Genomic DNA, 21457 nt, shown 5'->3' with positions numbered 1-21457 from the left:
CTGGGCTGCATGCAAAGTCAATCCTTTCACTTTGTAATATGTAAATCATAGCATTCAATTCTGCCTTGTTTATGCGGCTACGACGTCCTCTTTTGTGTCAGTTTACGCCACACGTGTACCAACACAGAAGAACGTGCGCAGGCAAGTAGTAACAATATCGTTCATGACACAGAATACATGAAGAATTGACTTTATACCATTTCATGTGTGATCCTCATGGGGTTTGTGCGAAATATTTAATCTGTATTTGTATAATTCGGTGAGTTCAAGTCGAGTAGAAGCTAGCTACGAGCTTGCTGTGCTAACTACACCAGATAGTTAGCAAGACAGCTACGGATTATTATAGTAGCTTGATCAAGTGAGGTCGACTGTTGCAATGATGCAACGGTAATGGACTCTGCCAGTGGTGATAAAGTCATTTTACATCGCTAGCTAGCGAGATCATGTAAGAAGCAGCGAACCTGGCTGGCTATACTTGTCATATCTTGTGATTATATTTTAGTGTATAAACAAAACGATCTAAACAGAAACGTTGTGATTGCCATGAGGAATTCGCAATTCATATTCAACTGTAGTGCCATTTTTATTTCCCGCCATTGGATTTCCGCAATTGTGACAAGTTGAAACTGGGTGAACAACCCGTCTCGAGCACCAGACAAAATAAACTACAGCCACATAGAACACTATAGTAGTTAGAAGTGAACATACAAACATGAACGGCTTTCATGTAATAGAGGAGATCCAAACACTACGGTGAGTGTATTACAGCTACCATGACATGATTGAATGTTATGGTGCTTTCAAGACAACTGTGAATTCGGGAAGATTCGAGAGGTAATGAGGTCAAATCATTACAGTGCTGTTCAGGTCGGAAGGTATGAGCTCTAGAAAGATTCCCCAGTTTCCGACTTAGAATTCCGATTTGGATGAGTGTTACACGATTTTTCACCTTCGAAACAGATTTTTTTCCCGCCGAGTTTCCAGTTGTCTTGAACGGACAGAAGTCGGATATTTCCGAGTTCCCAGTTTAGTTTGAATGCGGCATTAGGTTAACGTTACATTATTTCAATGAAGACTAAGATGTCAGGGAAAACGAATTGCCTCGATCCATCTAACTTGTAGTGTATTATGACAACAAGTACTTTGCCATTTATATCATTCATTACGAGAGGTCGACCGATTATGATTTTTCAACTGCAATATTTTTGGAGGACCAAAAAAAGCCATACCGATTAATCGGCCGATTTATATTTGTAATAATGACAATTACAACAATACTGAATGAACAATGAACACTTATTTTAACATAATAAATAAAATAAAATCTATTTAGTCTCAAATAAATAATGAAACATGTTCAATTTGGTTTAAATAATGCAAAAACACAGTGTTGGAGAAGAAAGTAAAAGTGCAATATGTGCCATGTAAAAAAGCTAACATTTAAGTTCCTTGCTCAGAACATGAGAACATATGAAAGCTGGTGGTTCAATATTCCCAGTTAAGAAGTTTTAGGTTGTAATTATTATAGGAATTATGACGCGTTGACTTTTTCTCTCTATACCATTTGTATTAGAGGTCGACCGATTCATCGGAATGGCCGATTAATTAGGGCCGATTTCAAGTTTTCATAACAATCGGAAATCGGTATTTTTGGACACCTTTATTTCATCTTTATTTAACTAGGCAAGTCAGTTAAGAACACATTCTTATTTTCAATGACGGCCTAGGAACAGTGGGTTAACTGCCTCTTTCAGGGACAGAACGACAGATGTTTACCTTGTCAGCTCGGGGGATTCAATCTTGCAACCTTACAGTTCACTAGTCCAAAGCTCTAACCACCTGATTACACTGCACTCCACGAGGAGCCTGCCTGTTACGCGAATGCAGTAGAAGCCAAGGTAAGTTGCTCGCTAGCATTAAACTTATCTTATAAAAAATAATCAATCATAATCACTAGTTAACTACACATGGTTGATGATATTACTAGTTTATCTAGCGTGTCCTGCATTGCATATAATCGACGCGGTGCGTATCGTTGCTCCAATGTGTACCTAACCATAATCATCAATGCGTTTCTTAAAATCAATACACAGAAGTATATATTTTTAAACCTGCATATTTAGCTAAAAGAAATTCAGGTTAGCAGGCAATATTAACGAGGTGAAATTGTGTCACTTCTCTTGCATTCATTGCACGCAGAGTCAGTGTATATGCAACAGTTTGGGCCGCCTAATTTGCCAGAATTTTACGTAATTATGACATAACATTGAAGGTTGTGCAATGTAACAGGAATATTTAGACTTATGGATGCCACCCGTTAGATAAAATACGGAACGGTTCCGTATTTCACTGAAATAATAAACGTTTTGTTTTCGAGATGATAGTTTCCGGATTCGACCATATTAATGACCTACGGCTCGTATTTCTGTGTGTTATTATGTTATAACTGTAACGGTTGTCGAAGTCGTTCTCCTCAGACGAGGAGGAGCATGGATCGGACCAACACGCAGCGAGGTGTGTAGACATAATGATTTTAATTATAATAACGAATACGAAAATACAAGACAAACTACAAAACAACAAACGACGTCAACAGACCTGAACATGTGAACTTACATAAACACGAAGAACGCACGAACAGACTAAACAAAACGAAACAGTCCCGTGTGGTACTAACACTGACACGGAAGACAATCACCCACAAACAAACAGTGAGAACAGCCTACCTTAATATGGTTCTCAATCAGAGGAAACGTCAAACACCTGCCCCTGATTGAGAACCATATAAGGCTAATCACAATGAACCTAAACATAGAAAACACATAACATAGAATGCCCACCCCAACTCACGCCCTGACCATACTAAACAAATACAAAAACAAGGAAAACAGGTCAGGAACGTGACAGAACCCCCCCCCTCAAGGTGCGAACTCCGGGGCACACCACCTAAAGTCTAGGGGAGGGTCTGGGTGGGCATCTGTCCACGGTGGCGGCTCTGGCTCAGGACGTGGTCCCCACCCCACCATGGTCAATCCCCGCTTTCGTAACCTCCTCCTAATGACCACCCTCCAAATTAACCCCACTGGATTAAGGGGCAGCACCGGACTAAGGGGCAATACCGGAATGAGGGGCAACACCGGAATGAGGGGCAACACCGGACTGAGGGGCAGCTCCGGACTGAGGGGCAGCTCCGGACTGAGGGGCAGCTCCGGACTGAGGGGCAGCTCCGGACTGGCTGACGGCTCTGGCTGCTCATGGCTGGCTGACGGCTCTGGCTGCTCATGGCTGGCTGGCGGCTCTGGCTGCTCATGGCTGGCTGGCGGCTCTGGCTGCTCATGGCTGGCTGGTGGCTCTGGCTGCTCATGGCTGGCTGGCGGCTCTGGCTGCTCATGGCTGGCTGGCGGCTCTGGCTGCTCATGGCTGGCGGCTCTGGCTGCTCATGGCTGGCTGGCGGCTCTGGCTGCTCATGGCTGGCTGGCGGCTCTGGCTGCTCATGGCTGGCTGGCGGCTCTGGCTGCTCATGGCTGGCTGGCGGCTCTGGCTGCTCATGGCTGGCTGGCGGCTCTGGCTGCTCATGGCTGGCGGCTCTGGCTGCTCATGGCTGGCTGGCGGCTCATGGCTGGCGGAAGGCTCTGGCTGCTGATGGCTGGCGGAAGGCTCTGGCTGCTCATGGCTGGCGGAAGGCTCTGGCTGCTCCTGTCTGGCGGAAGGCTCTGGCTGCTCCTGTCTGGCGGAAGGCTCTGGCGGCTCCTGTCTGGCGGAAGGCTCTAGCGGCAAATGTCTGGCGAACGGCTCTAGCGGGTCCTGTCTGGCGGACGGCTCTAGCGGCTCCTGTCTGGCAGACGGCTCTGAAGGCTCAGGACAGACGGGCGGCTTTGAAGCCTCAGGACAGACGGGCGGCTTTGAAGGCTCAGGACAGACGGGCGGCTTTGAAGGCTCAGGACAGACGGGCGGCTTTGAAGGCTCAGGACAGACGGGCAGCGTAGACGCTTGGCAGATGGACAGCTCAGACGGCGTTGGGCAGACGGGCAGTTCAGGCGCCGCTGGGCAGACGGCAGACTCTGGCCGGCTGAGGCGCACTGTAGGCCTGGTGCGTGGTGCCGGAACTGGAGATACCGGGCTAAGGACACGCACCTTACGGCTAGTGCGGGGAGCAGCAACAGGACGCACAGGACTCTGGAGACGCACAGGAGGCTTAGTGCGTGGTGCCGGAACTGGTGGTACCGGGCTGGAGACACGCACCATAGGGCTAGTGCGTGGAGGAGGAACAGGGCTCTGGAGACGCACAGGAGGCGTGGTGCCGGAACTGGTGGTACCGGGCTGGAGACACTCACCATAGGGCTAGTGCGTGGAGGAGGAACAGGGCTCTGGAGACACACTGGAAGCCTGGTGCGTGGTGTTGGCACTGGTGGTACTGGGCTGGGGCGGGGAGGTGGCGCCGGATATACCGGACCATGCAGGCGTACTGGCTCCCTTGAGCACCGAGCCTGCCCAACCTTACCTGGTTGAATGCTCCCCGTAGCCCGACCAGTGCGGGGAGGTGGAATAACCCGCACTGGGCTGTGTTGGCGAACCGGGGACACCATGCGTAAGGCTGGTGCCATGTATGTCGGCCCGAGGAGACGCACTGGAGGCCAGACGCGTTGAGCCGGCTTCATGGCACCTGGCTCAATGCCCAATCTAGCCCTGCCAGTGCGGGGAGGTGGAATAACCTGCACCGGGCTATGCACACGTACAGGAGACACCGTGCGCTCTACCGCATAACACGGTGTCTGCCCGTACTCTCGCTCTCCACGGTAAGATCGGGAAGTTGGCGCAGGTCTCCTACCTGATTTCGCCACACTACCCTTTAGCCCCCTCCCCCAAGAAATTTTTGGGCTTGACTCACAGGCTTCCTACCGCGTCGTCGTGCAGCCTCCATTCGCCGGTATCCCTCCTCACACTGCGCCAGAGAATCCCAGGCGGGCTCCGGCATTCTCCCTGGGTCGATCGCCCACCTGTCGATCTCCTCCCACGTAGTGTAATCCAGCTTTTGCTCCTGCTTCCGTGCTGCCTCCTCATACTGCCGCCTCTCGGCTTTAGCTGCCTCCAGCTCTTCACGAGGGCGGCGATATTCTCCAGGTTGTGCCCATGGACCTTTACCGTCCAGTATTTCCTCCCATGTCCAGAAATCCTGCGATCGCTGCTGCTGTCGCTGCTGCCCGTTACCCCGCTGCTTGATCCTTTGTTGGTGGGTGATTCTGTAACGTTCGTCTAAGTCGTTCTCCTCCTCAGACGAGGAGGAGCAAGGATCGGACCAACACGCAGCGAGGTGTGTAGACATAATGATTTTAATTATAATAACGAATACGAAAATACAAGACAAACTACAAAACAACAAATGACGTCAACAGACCTGAACATGTGAACTTACATAAACACGAAGAACGCACGAACAGACTAAACAAAACGAAACAGTCCCGTGTGGTACTAACACTGACACGGAAGACAATCACCCACAAACAAACAGTGAGAACAGCCTACCTTAATATGGTTCTCAATCAGAGGAAACGTCAAACACCTGCCCCTGATTGAGAACCATATAAGGCTAATCACAATGAACCTAAACATAGAAAACACATAACATAGAATGCCCACCCCAACTCACACCCTGACTATACTAAACAAATACAAAAACAAGGAAAACAGGTCAGGAACGTGACAATAACTAAGTCTATGATTTGATAGAGCAGTCTGACTGAGTGGTGGTAGGCACCAGCAGGCTCGTAAGCATTCATTCAAACAGCACTTTCCTGCGTTTTGCCAGAAGCTCTTCGCAATGCTTCAAGCCTATCAACTCCCGAGATTAGGCTGGTGTAACCGATGTGAAATGGCTAGCTAGTTAGCGGGGTGCGCGCTAATAGCGTTTCAAACGTCACTCGCTCTGAGACTTGGAGTAGTTATTCCCCTTACTCTGCATGGGTAACGCTGCTTCGACGGTGGCTGTTGTCGTTGTGTTCCTGGTTCGAGCCCAGGTAGGAGCGAGGAGAGGGATGGAAGGTATACTGTTACACTGGCAATACTAAAGTGCCTATAAGAACATCCAATAGTCAAAGGTTAATGAAATACAAATGGTATAGAGAGAAATAGTCCTATAATTCCTATAATAACTACAACCTTAAACTTCTTACCTGGGAATATTGAAGACTCATGTTAAAAGGAACCACCAGCTTTCATATGTTCTCATGTTCTGAGCAATGAACTTAAACGTTAGCTTTCTTACATGCCACATATTGCACTTTTACTTTCTTCTCCAACACTTTGTTTTTGCATTATTTAAACCAAATTGAACATGTTTCATTATTTATTTGAGCCTAAATTGATTTTATTGATGTATTATATTAAGTTAAAATAAGTGTTCATTCAGTATTGTTGTAATTGTCATTATCACAGATACATTTTTAAAAATCGGGCGATTAATCTGTATCGGCTTTTTTGGTCCTCCAATAATCGGTATCGGCGTTGAAAAATCTTAATCGGTTGACCTCTAATTTTGACCGTTCCCTCTACACCGGTGGCCACCAACCGGTTGATCTCCCAAGACATTCGTAGTCGATCACCAAACATTTCTGTTTACGTAAAAAACAACGCTGAAGTCTTGCGTTCCAATTTGTATTTATTCATCTAGCGCTGTTGGCGGTAGGTGCACGATTCAGCTGCCTTCCGCACCAGATAGGTGAGGTGTTCCCATTTTGACTCATTTCATGTGTCTGAAGGTTAAACTCTGCCTTCCCAGTGAGCCCGATGAGCAAATCAAGTGCACTATACACTACCGTTCAAAAGTTTGGGATCACTTATAAATGTTTTTGAAAGAAAAGCACGTTTTTTTTGTCTATTTAAAATAATTGATCAGAAATAAGGTGTAGACATTGTTAATGTTGTAAATGACTATTGTAGCTGGAAACGGCTTATTTTTAATGTACACCTATGTAGATATTCGAGGCCCATCAGCAACCACCACTCCTGTGTTCCAATGGCACATTGTGTAAGCTAATCCAAGTTTATAATTTTAAAAGGCTAATTGATCATTAAAAAAACATTTAGCAATTATGTTAGTACAGCTGAAAACTGTTGTCCTGATTAAAGAAGCAATAAAACTGGCCTTCTTTAGACTAGTTGAGTATCTGGAGCATCAGCATTTGTGGGTTCGATTACAGGCTCAAAATGGCCAGAAACAAATAACTTTCTTCTGAAACTCGTCAGTCTATTCTTGTTCTGAGAAATGAAGGCTATTCCATGCGAGAAATTGCCAAGAAACTAAAGATCTCGTACAACACGGTGTACTACTCCCTTCACAGAACAGCGCAAATGGGCTCTAACCAGAATAGAAAGAAGAGTGGGAGGCCCTGGTGCACAACTGAGCAAGAGGACAAGTACATTAAAGTTTGAGAAATGGACGCCTCACAAGTCCTCAACTGGCAGCTTCATTAAATAGTACCCGCAAAACACCAGTCTCAACGTCAACAGTGAAGAGGCGACTCCGGGATGCTAGCCTTCTAGGCAGAGTTGCAAAGGAAAAAAAGCCATACCTCAGACTGGCCAATAAGAAGGAAAGATTAAGATGGGCAAAAGAACACAGACACTGGACCGAGGAACTCTGCCTAGAAGGCCAGCATCCCGGAGTCGCCTCTTCACTGTTGACGTTGAGACTGGTGTTTTCCTTGGCATTGCACATAGTTATCTTAGGCTTGTGTGCGGCTACTCGGCCATGGAAACGCATTTCATGAAGCTACAAATGAACAGTTATTGTGCTGACGTTGCTTCCAGAGGCAGTTTGGAACTCGGTAGTGAGTGTTGCAACCGAGAACAGACGTTTTTTATGCGCTTCAGCACTTGGTCCCGTTCTGTGAGGTTGTGTGGCCCACCACTTTGCAGCTGAGCCGTTGTTGTTCCGAGATGTTTCCATTGCATGCCGTCTATTTTCAGTTTAGGATACTTTGCGAACTGCTAGTGCCATTTAGAATTGATTAGCCTAGGCTATAACCCCCTTAAACATAGACGGCTTCCACACTGAAAATATGCAAAAGCATTATTTTGATAAAGAAAGCGTATTTTCAACAGAATCATTAAGCCTGGACCTACTCACCAAACAGATGTTGGCTAAAACTGCTTAGACTAGTATAGTAGGAGGTAGGATAGTCAAACCTTTACCTGTAGTAGTGCTGAGCGATAAATTATTTTTGAGGTCTGTTCGGTTTCTGTTCTATTATTAAAAAAGAATCCCGGTTTTTGGTTTCGTAAGATTTTTTTAAACGTTAAATGCACTATCCATTTTGCGGGTTGAATGCTTTAACACAGAATAAAACAAATAATAAATGGCTCACGATGGTAAACTTCTCACTTATTAACCGTCATTTATTCACATGACTATAATAAAATATTTCAATTGTGTTTATTACATTTTGGTTTATTTGATGACGTTACTATTTCATTCCAAGTCATAATCTCATTTCTATAGAGCTGCTGCTGCCTATGCTGTCTGACAAAAACACTATTTTAGTAGTTCTTCAATGTAAATAAGGCATACTTTTATGAATGCTGAGTAAGTACCAACTATCAATCACTTAGGTACCTCTCCAAGCAACTGCTCTCTATCCCTCTCGATCATGCGTTCTCCTGTCTGTCCACCACACAGACCGGAAAAGTAGACGCGTAATGGATTTTGGTCATTGTAGTTAATGAGCACGTTTTCTGTGCTAAACTACACCGAACAAATATATAAACGCAACAAGTGTTGGTTTCATGAGCTGAAATAGAAGATCCCAGAAATGTCCTATACGCACAATTTGGTGCACAAAGTTGTTTACATCCCTGTTAGTGTGCATTTCTTTTTTGCCAAGATAATCTATCCATCTGACAGGTGTGGCATATCAAGAAGCTGATTAAACAGCATGATTATTACCCAGGTGCACCTTGTGCTGGGGACAATAAAAGGATGCGCTAAAATGTACAGTTTTGTCACACAACACAATGCCACAGATGTCTCAAGTTTTGAGGGAGTGTGCAATTGTCATGCTGACTGCAGAAATGTCTGCAAGAACCGCAGACCACGTGTAATCATGCCAGCCCAGGATCTCCACATCCGGCTTCTTCAACAGCGGGATCGTCTGAGACCAGCCATCCGGACCGTTGATGAAACTCGGGGTTTGCACAACTGAAGAATTTCTGCACAAACCGTTTCAGTGAAGATCATCTGCGTGCTTGTCGTCCTCACCAGGGTCATAACCGACTCCAGTGGGCAAATGCTCACCTTCAATAGCCAATGGCGCTCTGGAGAAGTGTGCTCTTCACAGATGAATACTGGTTTCAACTGTACCGGGCAGATGGCGAGTGGTTTTAATGTTGTGAACCGAGAACCCAACCGCCACTATGGGGCAATGGTATGGGCAGGCATAAGCTACGGACAACAAACACAATTGCATTTTATCGATGGCAAATTGAATGCGCCGACGAGATCCTGAGGCACATTGTCATGCCAATCATCCGCCGCCATCATATGATTCAGCATGAAAATGCACAGCCCCATGTCGCAAAAGGATCTGTAGATGATTCATGGAAGCTGAAAATGTCCCAGTTCTTCCATGGCCTGCATACTCACCTGACATGTCACCCATTTGAGCATGTGTGGGATGCTCTGGATCGAAGTGTTCCAATTCCCGCCAATATCTAGCAACTTTGCACAGCCATTGAAGAGGGGTGGGACAACATTCCAAAGGCCACAATCAACAGCCTTATCAACTCTATGCGAAGGAGATGTTGCGTGAGGCAAATGGTGGTCACACCAGATACTGACTGGTTTTCTGATCCCTGTCCCGACCTTGAGGTCACAGAAAGAAACAATTGAACCGACGTCTGTTATTTTAAAAACTGTACAATAACAGACATTTCGGTTAATCGCTCAGCACTAACCTATAGGGATATTGCGAACATGTTTTCTGTTGTCTCACATTGATTGTCATCTTCTATTTGTTTCTAGGTTTCACATGCCACTATGAAGTACATCTTGGTCACTGGAGGTGTCATATCCGGAATTGGCAAGGGCATCATTGCCAGTAGTGTGGGCTTAATCCTGAAGTCCTGTGGTCTGCATGTGACTGCCATCAAAATCGACCCCTACATCAACATTGATGCTGGCACCTTCTCACCTTATGAACATGGTGAGTGCATTTGGGTGGTGAGTTCTCTCAGACTAAAGCATTTAATCTGTGAGGGCTAGGCCAATGCATGCCTATCTAATTGACTTGAGCTGCATCACCCATCCAGGTGAAGTGTTTGTGTTGGACGATGGAGGTGAGGTGGACCTGGATTTAGGAAACTACGAGCGCTTCCTGGACATCAGGTTAACCAGGGACAACAACCTGACCACCGGCAAAATCTACCAGTCAGTCATCAACAAGGAGAGGAGGGGAGACTACCTGGGCAAAACTGTACAGGGTGAGCGAGAGAACAAGGGTTCTCCGCTAGGCAAGGGGCATTGGGGATTAGGGCAACACCTGGAAACCTATGACATTTGTGTTGATTTGTAAGGGTCTCTCCATAGTCCTTTTTTCTATGCTAATCTCGAGTTTCTGCGGATGCTGATTCTATTTTGCGGATGTTTTTTCTCTCATATCTCAGTGGTGCCACACATCACAGATGCCATTCAGGAGTGGGTGGTGAAGCAGGCCAAGATCTCAGTGGATGACGATGGGGTGGAGCCACAAGTCTGTGTTATAGAGGTACGAGCCACAGTGTAGTCAAGTTTGTCTTATTATGGGTCATTCATTATAGGCCATTGTGATTGTCCCCATGCAGTTGTTATTGGTGTCTGTTTTCAACCAGGGATTGTTAAGCTGGGTCATATTCATTAGGACACACTGTAGCAACACATTTCAAAATGTTCTGCAATGGAAAACGAGCAGTTCAGATCGTACCTTCCCATTTCAGATGGTTTCTTGCGTTTTTGCCTAGTGAATGTTGAGGTCTCAGGCTGTGTCCTCTGTGTTGGCAGTTGGGAGGCACTGTGGGAGACATTGAGAGCATGCCATTTATCGAGGCTTTCAGACAGTTCCAGTTCAAGGTGAAGAGGGATAACTTCTGCAACATTCACGTCAGCTTAGTCCCACAGGTAAGAGCTTTAACACACACACACACACACGCAGAGTAGGGCTTGTTTGAAAGCCGATTTCAGCGTTGTGACAAAGCACATCTGTACCAAAAGTGTCCAAAACATTGTCAGCCCTTTACTGCATTAATACATACACACACACAATTAAATCAGAACACAGTCTCTTACATAAGCATTGTAAAACTTCATGAACACTTTAACTTAGTCTCAAAAGTACATCAGTTGTGTTTCAAGTAAAAGGTTTTACAATGATGCTTAACTGAGAACTGAAATGTAATTTTGTCTGCCTTTAGCCCTGTGCCACAGGAGAACAGAAGACTAAACCCACTCAAAACAGTGTCCGAGAGCTCCGTGGACTAGGACTCTCCCCAGATCTGGTGAGTTAGATACTCCCTCATCCTTTTGCCTTGGGACTCTTGGAATTGGCTAACTATGGCAAGTGTTTCTCCTAATGTATTTTCAGATCATGTGCCGCTGTGCGACACCTCTGGAGAACGCTGTCAAAGAGAAGATATCCATGTTCTGCCACGTAGAGCCCACGCAGGTAAGGCCTTCTCTGTCCGTGACGAATTTCCGTTTTCCGTTGCGTGCCTAAATGAACACAACCCAGAAAAAGGTTAATGTAACGTCAAACAGCAACATTTCATATACTTTTGAAAAACGTAATCCGATTCTTATGCTTTTCTCTCCCTGTCCCCAGGTGATCTGCGTGGCAGATGTGTCGTCCATCTACAGAGTACCCCTACTACTGGAGGACCAGGGGGTGGTGGGCTACATCTGCCAGCGGCTGGACCTGCCTATTGAGATGAGGGCCAGGAAGATGCTCACCAAGTGGAAGGAGATGTCCGACAGGTGAAGGGGACCCCTGGCTCACCCCATGGCCATGTGGGAGTTGTAGTCCAGTTGGACTGTTTATGGCAGAAATAGGCATCTGAATGTAGCACTATTCTACTGTAGTACAATAGTGATGGGGAAACAAAGCTTCCCGAAGCATTGAGGCTTTCCAGCCAATTGTGTTGAAATACTGTAGGTTCATTACTCAAGGCTTTACTCAATACAGCGTACACTAGTGGCACCTGCTGGTCAAAATAATTTAGAGCAGCAAAATTATTATAAATTATTATAGATGACGTCCCAAACGCCGTACCGCACGTAGTGTAGCCTTTTGTCTTCAACCAAAAGCAATAGTAAACCAGTCAGGTGGTTGTGCAACGAAACAAAGCTTAGGACATCATTGATCTCGTGCCTCTGATAAAGTGATACAGGCATCGGCACACTGCTTTCAAGTAGACTGCTCTGTGATTTCGACGCATGCCTCAGAGCTCCGGTATCAAATGTAACATCACTATAGTACAACATATGACAAGGTTACTGTGGAACTTAGATTTGTACTACATGCTGACATAGGGCCAGATTCAGACTCACTTCTCAGTAGTTGGTATTCAGACTGACCTTTTGTAGGTGCGTAACGGGCTTTGCAGGTGTGGTTCCCTTGCGCGCGCTGAATAAATGTAATTCAACTGCTGAAATCCCTCTCACTTGCTGGCCGACAGATTTCCTCATGAGGTTTTCATTCAAGAGGGTTTTCAGTACAGTTATCTAAAGTCATCCCTTTAAATGTGGTGTACCTTTAATTTTTTACAGTTAAGAATATTAGGGATCAATGAAAGAAAGCCATGTGGGCCTAAATAGACTTCTCCTTTTCAGCACCAATTGGTAGATGTAAAAAATACTCTGATCTTGTATATTATTTAGTGTTATGAAAGTATTTATGAATAATAATTCGTAAAAAAAAGTTTTGGAGAGTCTGTACGCACAAAATATATTGGTGAATCAAAAAATAGTGTTTTTTTTTGGCATTTTATTCGGATCCCCATTAGCTGTTGCAAAAGCAGCAGCTACTCTTCCTGGGGTCCACACAAAACATGAAACATGATACAGAATGACATAATACAGAACATCAATAGACAAGAACAGCTCAAGGACAGAGTTACATACATTGATTCAGCCTGAAAGTTGCCATATTCAATTGTTCAATCCATGAAATATTAGAAGGTGAAAAAAATGCACATTAGTCCTATAAATCTACCCTAATAATCCTTACTAATCATGGAACTGTGATTACAATCTTGCTGTCGGCCATTTTCTGTATTGGCTTTCTCTGTTGCACATGGGCATTGTCATGCTGAGACAGGAAAGGGCCTTCCCCAAACTGTTGCCACAAAGTTGGAAGTATAGAATCATCTAGAATGTCATTGGATGCTGTAGCGTTAAGATTTCCCTTCACTGGAGACCATGAAAAACAACCCCAGAACATTATTCCTCCTCCACCAAACTTTACAGTTGGCACTATGCATTGGGTCAGGTAGAGTTCTCCTGGCATCAGCCAAACCCAGATTTGTCCGTCGGACTGCCAGATGGTGAAGCGTGATTCATTACTCCAGAGAATGCGTTTCCACTGCTCCAGAGTCCAATGGCGGCGAGCTTTACACCACTCCAGCCAACGCTTGGCATTGAGCAGGGTGATCTTAGGTTTGTGTGCAGCTACTCGATCATGGAAACCCATTTCATGAAGCTCCCGACGAACAGATCTTGTGTTGATGTTGCTTCCAGAGGCAGTTTGTAACTCGGTAGTGAGTGTTGCAACCGAGGACAGACGATTTTTACACGCTACGCACTTCAGCACTAGGCGGTCCTGTTCTGTGAGCTTGTGTGGCCTACCACTTCGCGGCTGAGCCATTGTTGCTCCTAGACGTTTCCACTTCACAATCACAGCACATACAGTTGGCCGGGGCAGCTCTAGCAGGGCAGAAATTTTACTAACTGACTTGTTGGAAAGATGGCATCCTATGACGGTGCCACGTTGAAAGTCACTGAGATCTTCAGTAAGGCCATTCTACTGCCAATTGTCTGGAGATTGCATGGTTGTATGCTCGATTTTATACACCTGTCAGCAACGGGTGTGGCTGAAATAGCCGAATCCACTAATTTGAAAGGGTGCCTACATACTTCCTACCATGTAGTGTACGTTAGCCTAATATGATCCACTATTGCTAGCGATTCTCAGGAACAACCACATGAGTGTGAAAGAGGAAAGAAAGGTAAACTGATGATGTAATGGAATGATGCAAAATGTAAGGAAACTAACACAAGTCGTTGACATTTATAGATTTATGTCGTTATAACTGACGGTGGCTACCTATAGTGTTTAATATTTAACACTATACAAATTGTTTTTTAAAAAAATACAGTAAAAAGTCCGGGCAAATAATTAAAACATTCTAGAAATTATAAATCAACTCCAGGTTTGGCGCTATGGCTTCAGAAGCCTATAGCTTGGGTCTCCAAATTCCATCTGAAGTTATAAGGCCAGCATTTCATATCGGTGACTTTGGAAAAGGTGATATATTGATTTGCTTCAGTTTGCTGCCATATTTGTATTTATTATGGATCTCCATTAGCTACTGCCAAGGCAGCAAATAAAATAAAATGTTATTGGTCGCATACACATATTTAGCAGCAGCTACTCTTCCTAGGGTCCAGAAGAATTAAGGCGGTTATACAATTTTTTTAAACATTACAATACATTTCACAACACATTAAGTGTGTGCCCTCAGGCCACTATTCTACTACCACAAATGTACAACACAAAATCCATGCGTGCATGTGTGTATATTGCGTATGTTATCGTGTGTCTGTGTGTGTCCATATGACTGGGTTCACATTTGTCAACACGGTCTCCAGCGATCATAAGGTAAAATAGATCTAAAACAACACTGTAATTTATTTTTACGATCCCTCATCCAAACAGCTTACATGTTTACCTAGCGCTTATCAATAGCTCTTATCAATTTGTAAATTACAGTACATGGAGCATGGTGTTATTTCTATCTGATAAAGTAGATGTTCCAATTGGAACTGACAAGTTGCTCGACCTTATTCATTCTAAAGGTGGTGGAATTATGAGGGAATTAAGTCAAGGTCGGAATACTGTTAGACACACCTCCGCCACACCTTCATTTCTTTGATCTCCACCCAAAATGAAAAGCGGGTTGAATAGCATGCTATTCTCATGCTTAAGTTAAAGGTCAGAATGCGCGTATAGAGAGAAATGCATAAAAAGGGAATTATGTTCCATTTATGCACGATTAACTCGGGTTGAAATTTCCCCGTACTGTTTTGGGAGTCTCACCCTGGTTTGATTGAGTATTTTACCCTGTTTTAGTCTAAAATATATATTGACCTGATTTGGAACTAAACTGTCTCCTCTCAGGTCTGACCGACTCCTGGAACATGTGTCCATCGCCCTGGTAGGGAAGTACACAAAGTTCTCTGACTCATATGCCTCTGTCATCAAGGCCCTGGAGCACTCAGCCCTCGCCATCAACCACAAACTAGAGATCAAGGTATGGAACACAGTCACATTCACCCATGCTCCCTCTTTGGATTGAGATAATGTTACTTCCATCCAGTGCCGTCTCCTAGCCTTTTTGAAGGCTTAAGATTTTAGTGCTCTCCCTCTTGGCAGTGAATCATTTTTTTTTTTTGTCGTGTTAAAGTGCATTTCATGCAATTCTACTTATTTTTGCCATAGGGCAGAGAAAGATTTTTGCAGTTTTAAAGAACATTTCCTGCAATTCTACACATTTTGCCATGACTTATGCCATGTTCAAAAAAAAATATGTATTTATTCGAAAGTCAGCAGCTACTCTTCCTGGGTCCAAACATATTAAATCACTTACATTACTTATAAAACAAAATATAAAACAGTACATCATATAACATTATTACACCACCACATATCTACAGTACAAAATGTTTAATACCACCATACAACAATATCACAATGTATGCATGTGTCTGTACCTTTGTGTCTCTTTTCACAGTCTCCGTTGTTGTGTTTTTACCTGTTTAAAAAAAAAAATATATATATATCTGATTCTACTGCTTGCATCAGTTACCCGATGTGGAATAGAGTTCCATGTAGTCATGGCTCTATGTAGTACTGTGCACCTCCCATAGTCTGTTCTGGACTTGGGGACTGTAAAGCTTGTTCACACGTCTTACAAAAACAAGTAGTGATGAAGTCAATCTCTCTTCCACTTTGATCCATGAGAGATTGACATGCATGTCATTAATGTTAGCTCTCCGTGTACTTTTTAAGGGCCAGCTGTGCTGCCCTGTTCTGAGCCAACTGCAATTTTTCTAAGTCCCTCTGTGGCACCTGACCACACTACTGAACACTAGTCTAGGTGTGACAAAACTAGGGCCTGTAGGACCTGCCTGGTTGATAGTGTTGTTAAGAAGGCAGAGCAGCGCTTTATGGACAGACTTTTCCCCATCTTAGCTACTGTTGAATCAATATGTTTTGACCATGACAGTTTACAATCCAGGGTTACTCCAAGAAGTTTAGTTACCTCAACTTGCTCAATTTCAACATTATTCATTACGAGATATAGTTGAGGTTTAGGGTTTAGTGAATGATTTGTTCCAAATACAATGCTTTTAGTTTTGGAAATATTTTGGACATACTTATCCCTTGCCACCCATTCTGAAACAAACTGCCGCTCTTTGAGTGTTGCAGTCATTTCAGTCGCTGTAGTAGCTGACATGTATAGTGTTGTGTCATCCGCATACTTAAGCCAGTGATATGTCCTTAGTAAAGATTGGGAAAAAGTAGTGAGAGTGACTGGTGAGATTGACAAACAAAATGAATGGAGGCCCCCTGGAGTTCCGGGCCCCTAGGCACATGCCTTGTGTGGTCGGTAATTTGGTGATGATTTGGTGACAATTACTACAAGATTTAGATAGCTGGCTAGATTACCTTACCTAGAAATCCCCCCCCAAAATTTGCTGACATGGGCTAATTGAGTGACTGAAAAACTGCTGGTGCACTCCCAAATGTTGAAATTCTACCTTGTGTATTCTACTTTCTCTAAATTTCAACTGTAAATTGAGACCCTGACTTGAGTTCCTGCAAAACATAATTCGAGGGGGGGGGGGGGGGGGGGGGGTTGGAGGCCCCATAGCGACTGCAGGTCCCCCGCAGCATCTGTGTCTAGGAAGAGGCGGCTCTGCTTACATCGGTGGCATTGATGTTGTCTTTCGTGCTATAACCAAACCTTGCTTGTCCTTAGGCAAAGGATTTTTGAGAAGCTCTGTTCTAATGGACTGTGTTAAATATGGCCTCCCGTGATATGTTATAATAACAAAGAGGATTACTGTATGTCATGTTCTTATGCCATCCACCTCCCACTGACCCTCAGTCTTCCTCTTGCAGTTCATCGACTCTGCAGACCTAGAGCCAAATACACTGCAGGAGGAGCCTGTGAAGTACCACGAGGCCTGGCAGAAACTCTGCAGTGCTGAGTGAGTCTACAGCGAAATACCTACAATGAGTATACGAAACATTAAAAACACTGTCTCTTTCCATGACATAGACTGACCAGGTGAAAGCTATGATGCATTATTGATGTCACTTGTTAAATCCACTTCAAACAGTGTAGATAAAGGGGAGGAGACAGGTTAAGGAAGGATTTTTAAGCCTTGAGACAATTGAGACATGGGTTGTGTATGTGTGTATTGTTGGATTCTGGAGTGAACATTTGTTATACTCGGAGTATAGGAACATTAGTTACACAAGAGACATGAGGGGTGCCATAATGAAGCTTGGGAGGGGCTGAGTGCAGGGGAAACAATTGCATGTGACAGTATTGATAAGGGGAGAAACCGTTGAAGGCTCATATCACTTAGTTCCCTGCTTAGCAAGAATGATGCAATGTTTAGAGATAAGGAGGAGACTCCACCCAAAGTGGGGTATGAATACCACCTCGGGGGAAGCCATTTCTTGGTCTGAATACAGCTGTGTCGACCCTTTGGGAAGAATTAAACTTGGTCAAGCTTCTTTAGTGTCCGTGAGTTATTTACTCAAAAAAAATTGAACCTAACCGAATGAATGGGCAAGACAAAAATATGTAAGTGCCTTTTGAACAGGGTATGGTAGTAGGTGCCTGGCGCACTGGTTTGTGTCAAGAACTGCAACTCTGCTGGGTTTTTCATGCTCCAAAGTTTCCTGTGTGTATCAAGAATGGTCCACCCAGCCAACTTTTTTCTTAACTGTGTTGTTGGTTAAGGGTTTGTAAGTAAGCATTTCACTGTAAGGTCTACACATGTTGTATGTGACAAGTAAAATTCTATTTTATTTGATCCCTGTAGAAATCTTTCGACACCTTGTAGAGTCCATGCCCTGACAAATTGAGACTATTCTGAGGGAAAAAAGGGGGGGGGGGGTGCAACTCAATATAATGGCTGCTTGACACCATAAATCCCACAGCATTTACATGAGCATTGTGAATACATTTTTTTTTCTGTGTAATTGTAACCCTAAGCCAAGGGAGCTGTGTTCTCCTGTCAGTGAAGGATCAATGTTGTCTCATACACACAGCGGTGTCTTGGTACCTGGAGGCTTCGGTGTACGGGGGACAGAGGGGAAAATCCAGGCTATCAGCTGGGCCAGGAAAAAGAAAAAGCCATTTTTAGGTAAGATGTATTTAAGCATTAATGAAATACAAAATGAATCAATTCTATTGTAATGTATCATGCGTCAGTTTAGCATGTTTTGTTAAATGGAAATTATATTCTGTTATGTCACTCTTTATAGTTCCATCAGAAATTCTGATCAGACTAGCTCAGCCTGACTTTTTTTTTTTATTGCACACATTTCATCCCAATTGTCTTTTTGCAGGGGTATGTTTGGGCATGCAGTTGGCAGTGTGTGAATTTGCCCGCAATGTTCTCGGCTGGCAAGGTAATATTTGAATCGGTAATCGTTATATCCTTGAGGTGTATGTTGCGTAATTCCAGAATGTTCATAAGTTCAATGTTCAACTCTCAAACCTTATAATTGAACTGAAATACGTATTATTATTATTTTATAACAGATGCCAACTCTACTGAATTCCACCCAGAATCCAAACACCCTGTGGTAGGTATGCCATAGTAATCAAGTCCATCTCTGTCACTTCTCACTGAGTTTTGGCTCACGAACATTGTGATATTCTGCTCCTTTTTTGACAGGTGATTGACATGCCAGAACACAACCCTGGGCAGATGGGTGGGACTATGAGGTTGGGGAAGAGGCGGACCATCTTCAAATCCAACACCAGCATTTTGAGTGAGTGCTAAACTTGGCGAAACCACATCGGGTTTGGTGTGTTATAATGGTTGATAATATTCCGTCTTTTTTTTTCAGGAAAGCTGTATGGCGATGTCGACTATGTTGACGAGAGGCATCGGCACCGCTTTGAGGTATAAGAGCTGAATCGAGTCGTGACGTGTATATTTGCGTTACATTTTTAAAAGTGCGTTTTACATGACATGTTACTTGAAGACGATCCATTTGACAATCCATTTGCGGATGGAAGTGTTCCATGTATTACGTTCTAAGTGTGGATGGGTTGAATTGACGGGAGCTCTCTGTCCTCTTAGGTGAACCCTGAGCTGAAGCACCACTTTGAGGAGAGGGGCTTCCATTTTGTCGGCCAAGATGTAGAGGGAGAGAGGATGGAGGTCATTGAGCTGGATGGTGAGTTAACCGTGGAGACATTTCAGTGTTTTCCACTGTCTGGCTCTTGGAAATGTTATTGTTATTAAGTAGTGTGTCATCACTTCATAAAGTACATTCTTGACTGAATTGAACAAAAAAAATGAAACGCAGTTTTTAGGAGTATCGAATGTAATGACAGTTGTAGCTATGCCAACCGAAATGTATATGTCCGTAGTATCCATCTCAAACCGTATCATCTTCCCACCTGTGTTGTTCACAAATAGATCACGCCTATTTTGTTGGAGTGCAGTACCACCCAGAGTTCACTTCTCGTCCCATCAAGCCCTCGCCCCCCTACTTTGGCCTCCTGCTGGCCGCAGCAGGGAAACTCCAGAGCTACCTACAGAAAGGTTGTCGCCTCTCACCACGGTAAGACCACGCAGATCATTGTATTTCTCATCATTTCCTTTCACTCCATCAGATGGAGGCAAGCAAGGTGAGCGGCATTTGGGCTGGCGTAAAAGGGGAATGAAAAAAGTTACCTAGCCAGTATTGTATTTTTGTAATGCTATACCTAGTTTAGATCTATGACTTATCATATCACCCTGAAAAAGTATTATGGATGTATATAACTCTGTCCCTTGTGTTACAGAGACACCTACAGTGACCGCAGCGATAGCAGCTCTCCAGACTCTGAGATCGCTGAACTGAAGTTCTAGGAGTTACCAGTTACATGCACCTGTTACTCTGTTGATGCTGGTACTACTGTTACAGCTCACCTCACCTGTTTGAACTCAATACAGCAGCCTCCGCTCATCTACCTGCAAATAAATACCTTTTTCTGTCACCCAACGGAAGGTCTCATTACTGAGAAAAGTAGCTCTCTGAAATGATGCGGGAAACTAAAATGGCTAGATTTTTGACTATTTTTAAGCAATTGAATTGAACAATTGAATGCAACATATCGACATTACTATGCCCCTTTTTTTAAATGGTATTCTTCAAAGTGAACATTTGGCCGAGAACACTAAGAAACAACAGTGTGAATACAGTTTGACAATATGTAAATGTAGTAAGAGAAGTATGTGCTTGTCAATTTCCCTCCGAAAAAAACACCCAGCCAGGTGTTATTGAATAAAACAGTGATGCACTAATGAATGGAAGATGAAAATAAAAAATCGGTGTGAATTTTATCCATCTTTCATTCTGCACTATTTCAATATCATCCTTCACATTTTTTTATAACTGAAAAAGAAAACCTTGAATTTAACTTTTATAATTGTTTGAGATCAGCTTTGATATAAGACTAGTGATATTCTGTGACCCTGAATAGACCACCCTTTTCAGTGTGTACCAGTCCCTCTTGTTTCCAGTGACAATCCTTACAGCTGAACGTGCAAGTTCCTGTCTTGACTTGAGAGTCATCGATTTGACAACCTATTAAATAAAGCTCAGTTTACATATCCTGAGCTATTAAAATCCCATGCAGCCCCTCCGTGTGAGTCCTCGGGAGAGTTTAGGTTGTATTGTTGTCCACTTCCCTTTTTCAGAGGCTCAACTGTACCCATATAGTGGGCTATGGGGGAGGCTACAATTCAATGTAAGTTTCCTGACAACTTGATATAAAATGAGTGCTTGCAACCCATGTCATATTCTTATTTAGTGAAACATAGTGTCAAATAGTGATAACAGGAAATACACGATTCAGGGCAGAATTCACCCTTTCCCTTCAGAGAGCCGCAACTCCCCTTTTCTCTCTTTCCATC

At 43.9% G+C, this 21457-nt stretch overlaps 1 protein-coding gene across 2 annotated transcripts; it reads left to right on the top strand.

Moving 5' to 3' along the window:
* The first annotated feature begins 20 nt into the window (after window positions 1–20).
* On the top strand, window positions 21–20884 carry LOC120030882 (CTP synthase 1-like). 2 transcript variants are annotated; one of them, XM_038976383.1, is made up of 18 exons: window positions 21–141; window positions 10016–10196; window positions 10303–10473; window positions 10657–10757; window positions 11030–11146; window positions 11440–11523; window positions 11610–11690; window positions 11847–11998; window positions 15420–15552; window positions 17427–17515; window positions 18591–18685; window positions 18891–18953; window positions 19087–19130; window positions 19223–19319; window positions 19398–19453; window positions 19634–19730; window positions 19976–20120; window positions 20344–20884. In XM_038976383.1, exons 2-18 carry the CDS (start codon window positions 10031–10033, stop codon window positions 20408–20410), a joined length of 1758 nt encoding a protein of 585 aa, XP_038832311.1. In that variant the 5' UTR covers window positions 21–141; window positions 10016–10030; the 3' UTR covers window positions 20411–20884. The 2 variants fall into 2 exon arrangements, with proteins under 2 accessions (XP_038832311.1, XP_038832312.1); XM_038976384.1 differs by lacking the exon at window positions 21–141 and adding an exon at window positions 1854–1898.
* Window positions 20885–21457: the final 573 nt, after the last annotated feature.

This window comes from Salvelinus namaycush, chromosome 37 (genome assembly GCF_016432855.1).
Source record: "Salvelinus namaycush isolate Seneca chromosome 37, SaNama_1.0, whole genome shotgun sequence".
NCBI classification, from domain to species: domain Eukaryota; kingdom Metazoa; phylum Chordata; class Actinopteri; order Salmoniformes; family Salmonidae; genus Salvelinus; species Salvelinus namaycush.
Note: the sequence above shows the minus strand (reverse complement) of the source record. Positions and strands in the feature narration are given on the sequence as shown.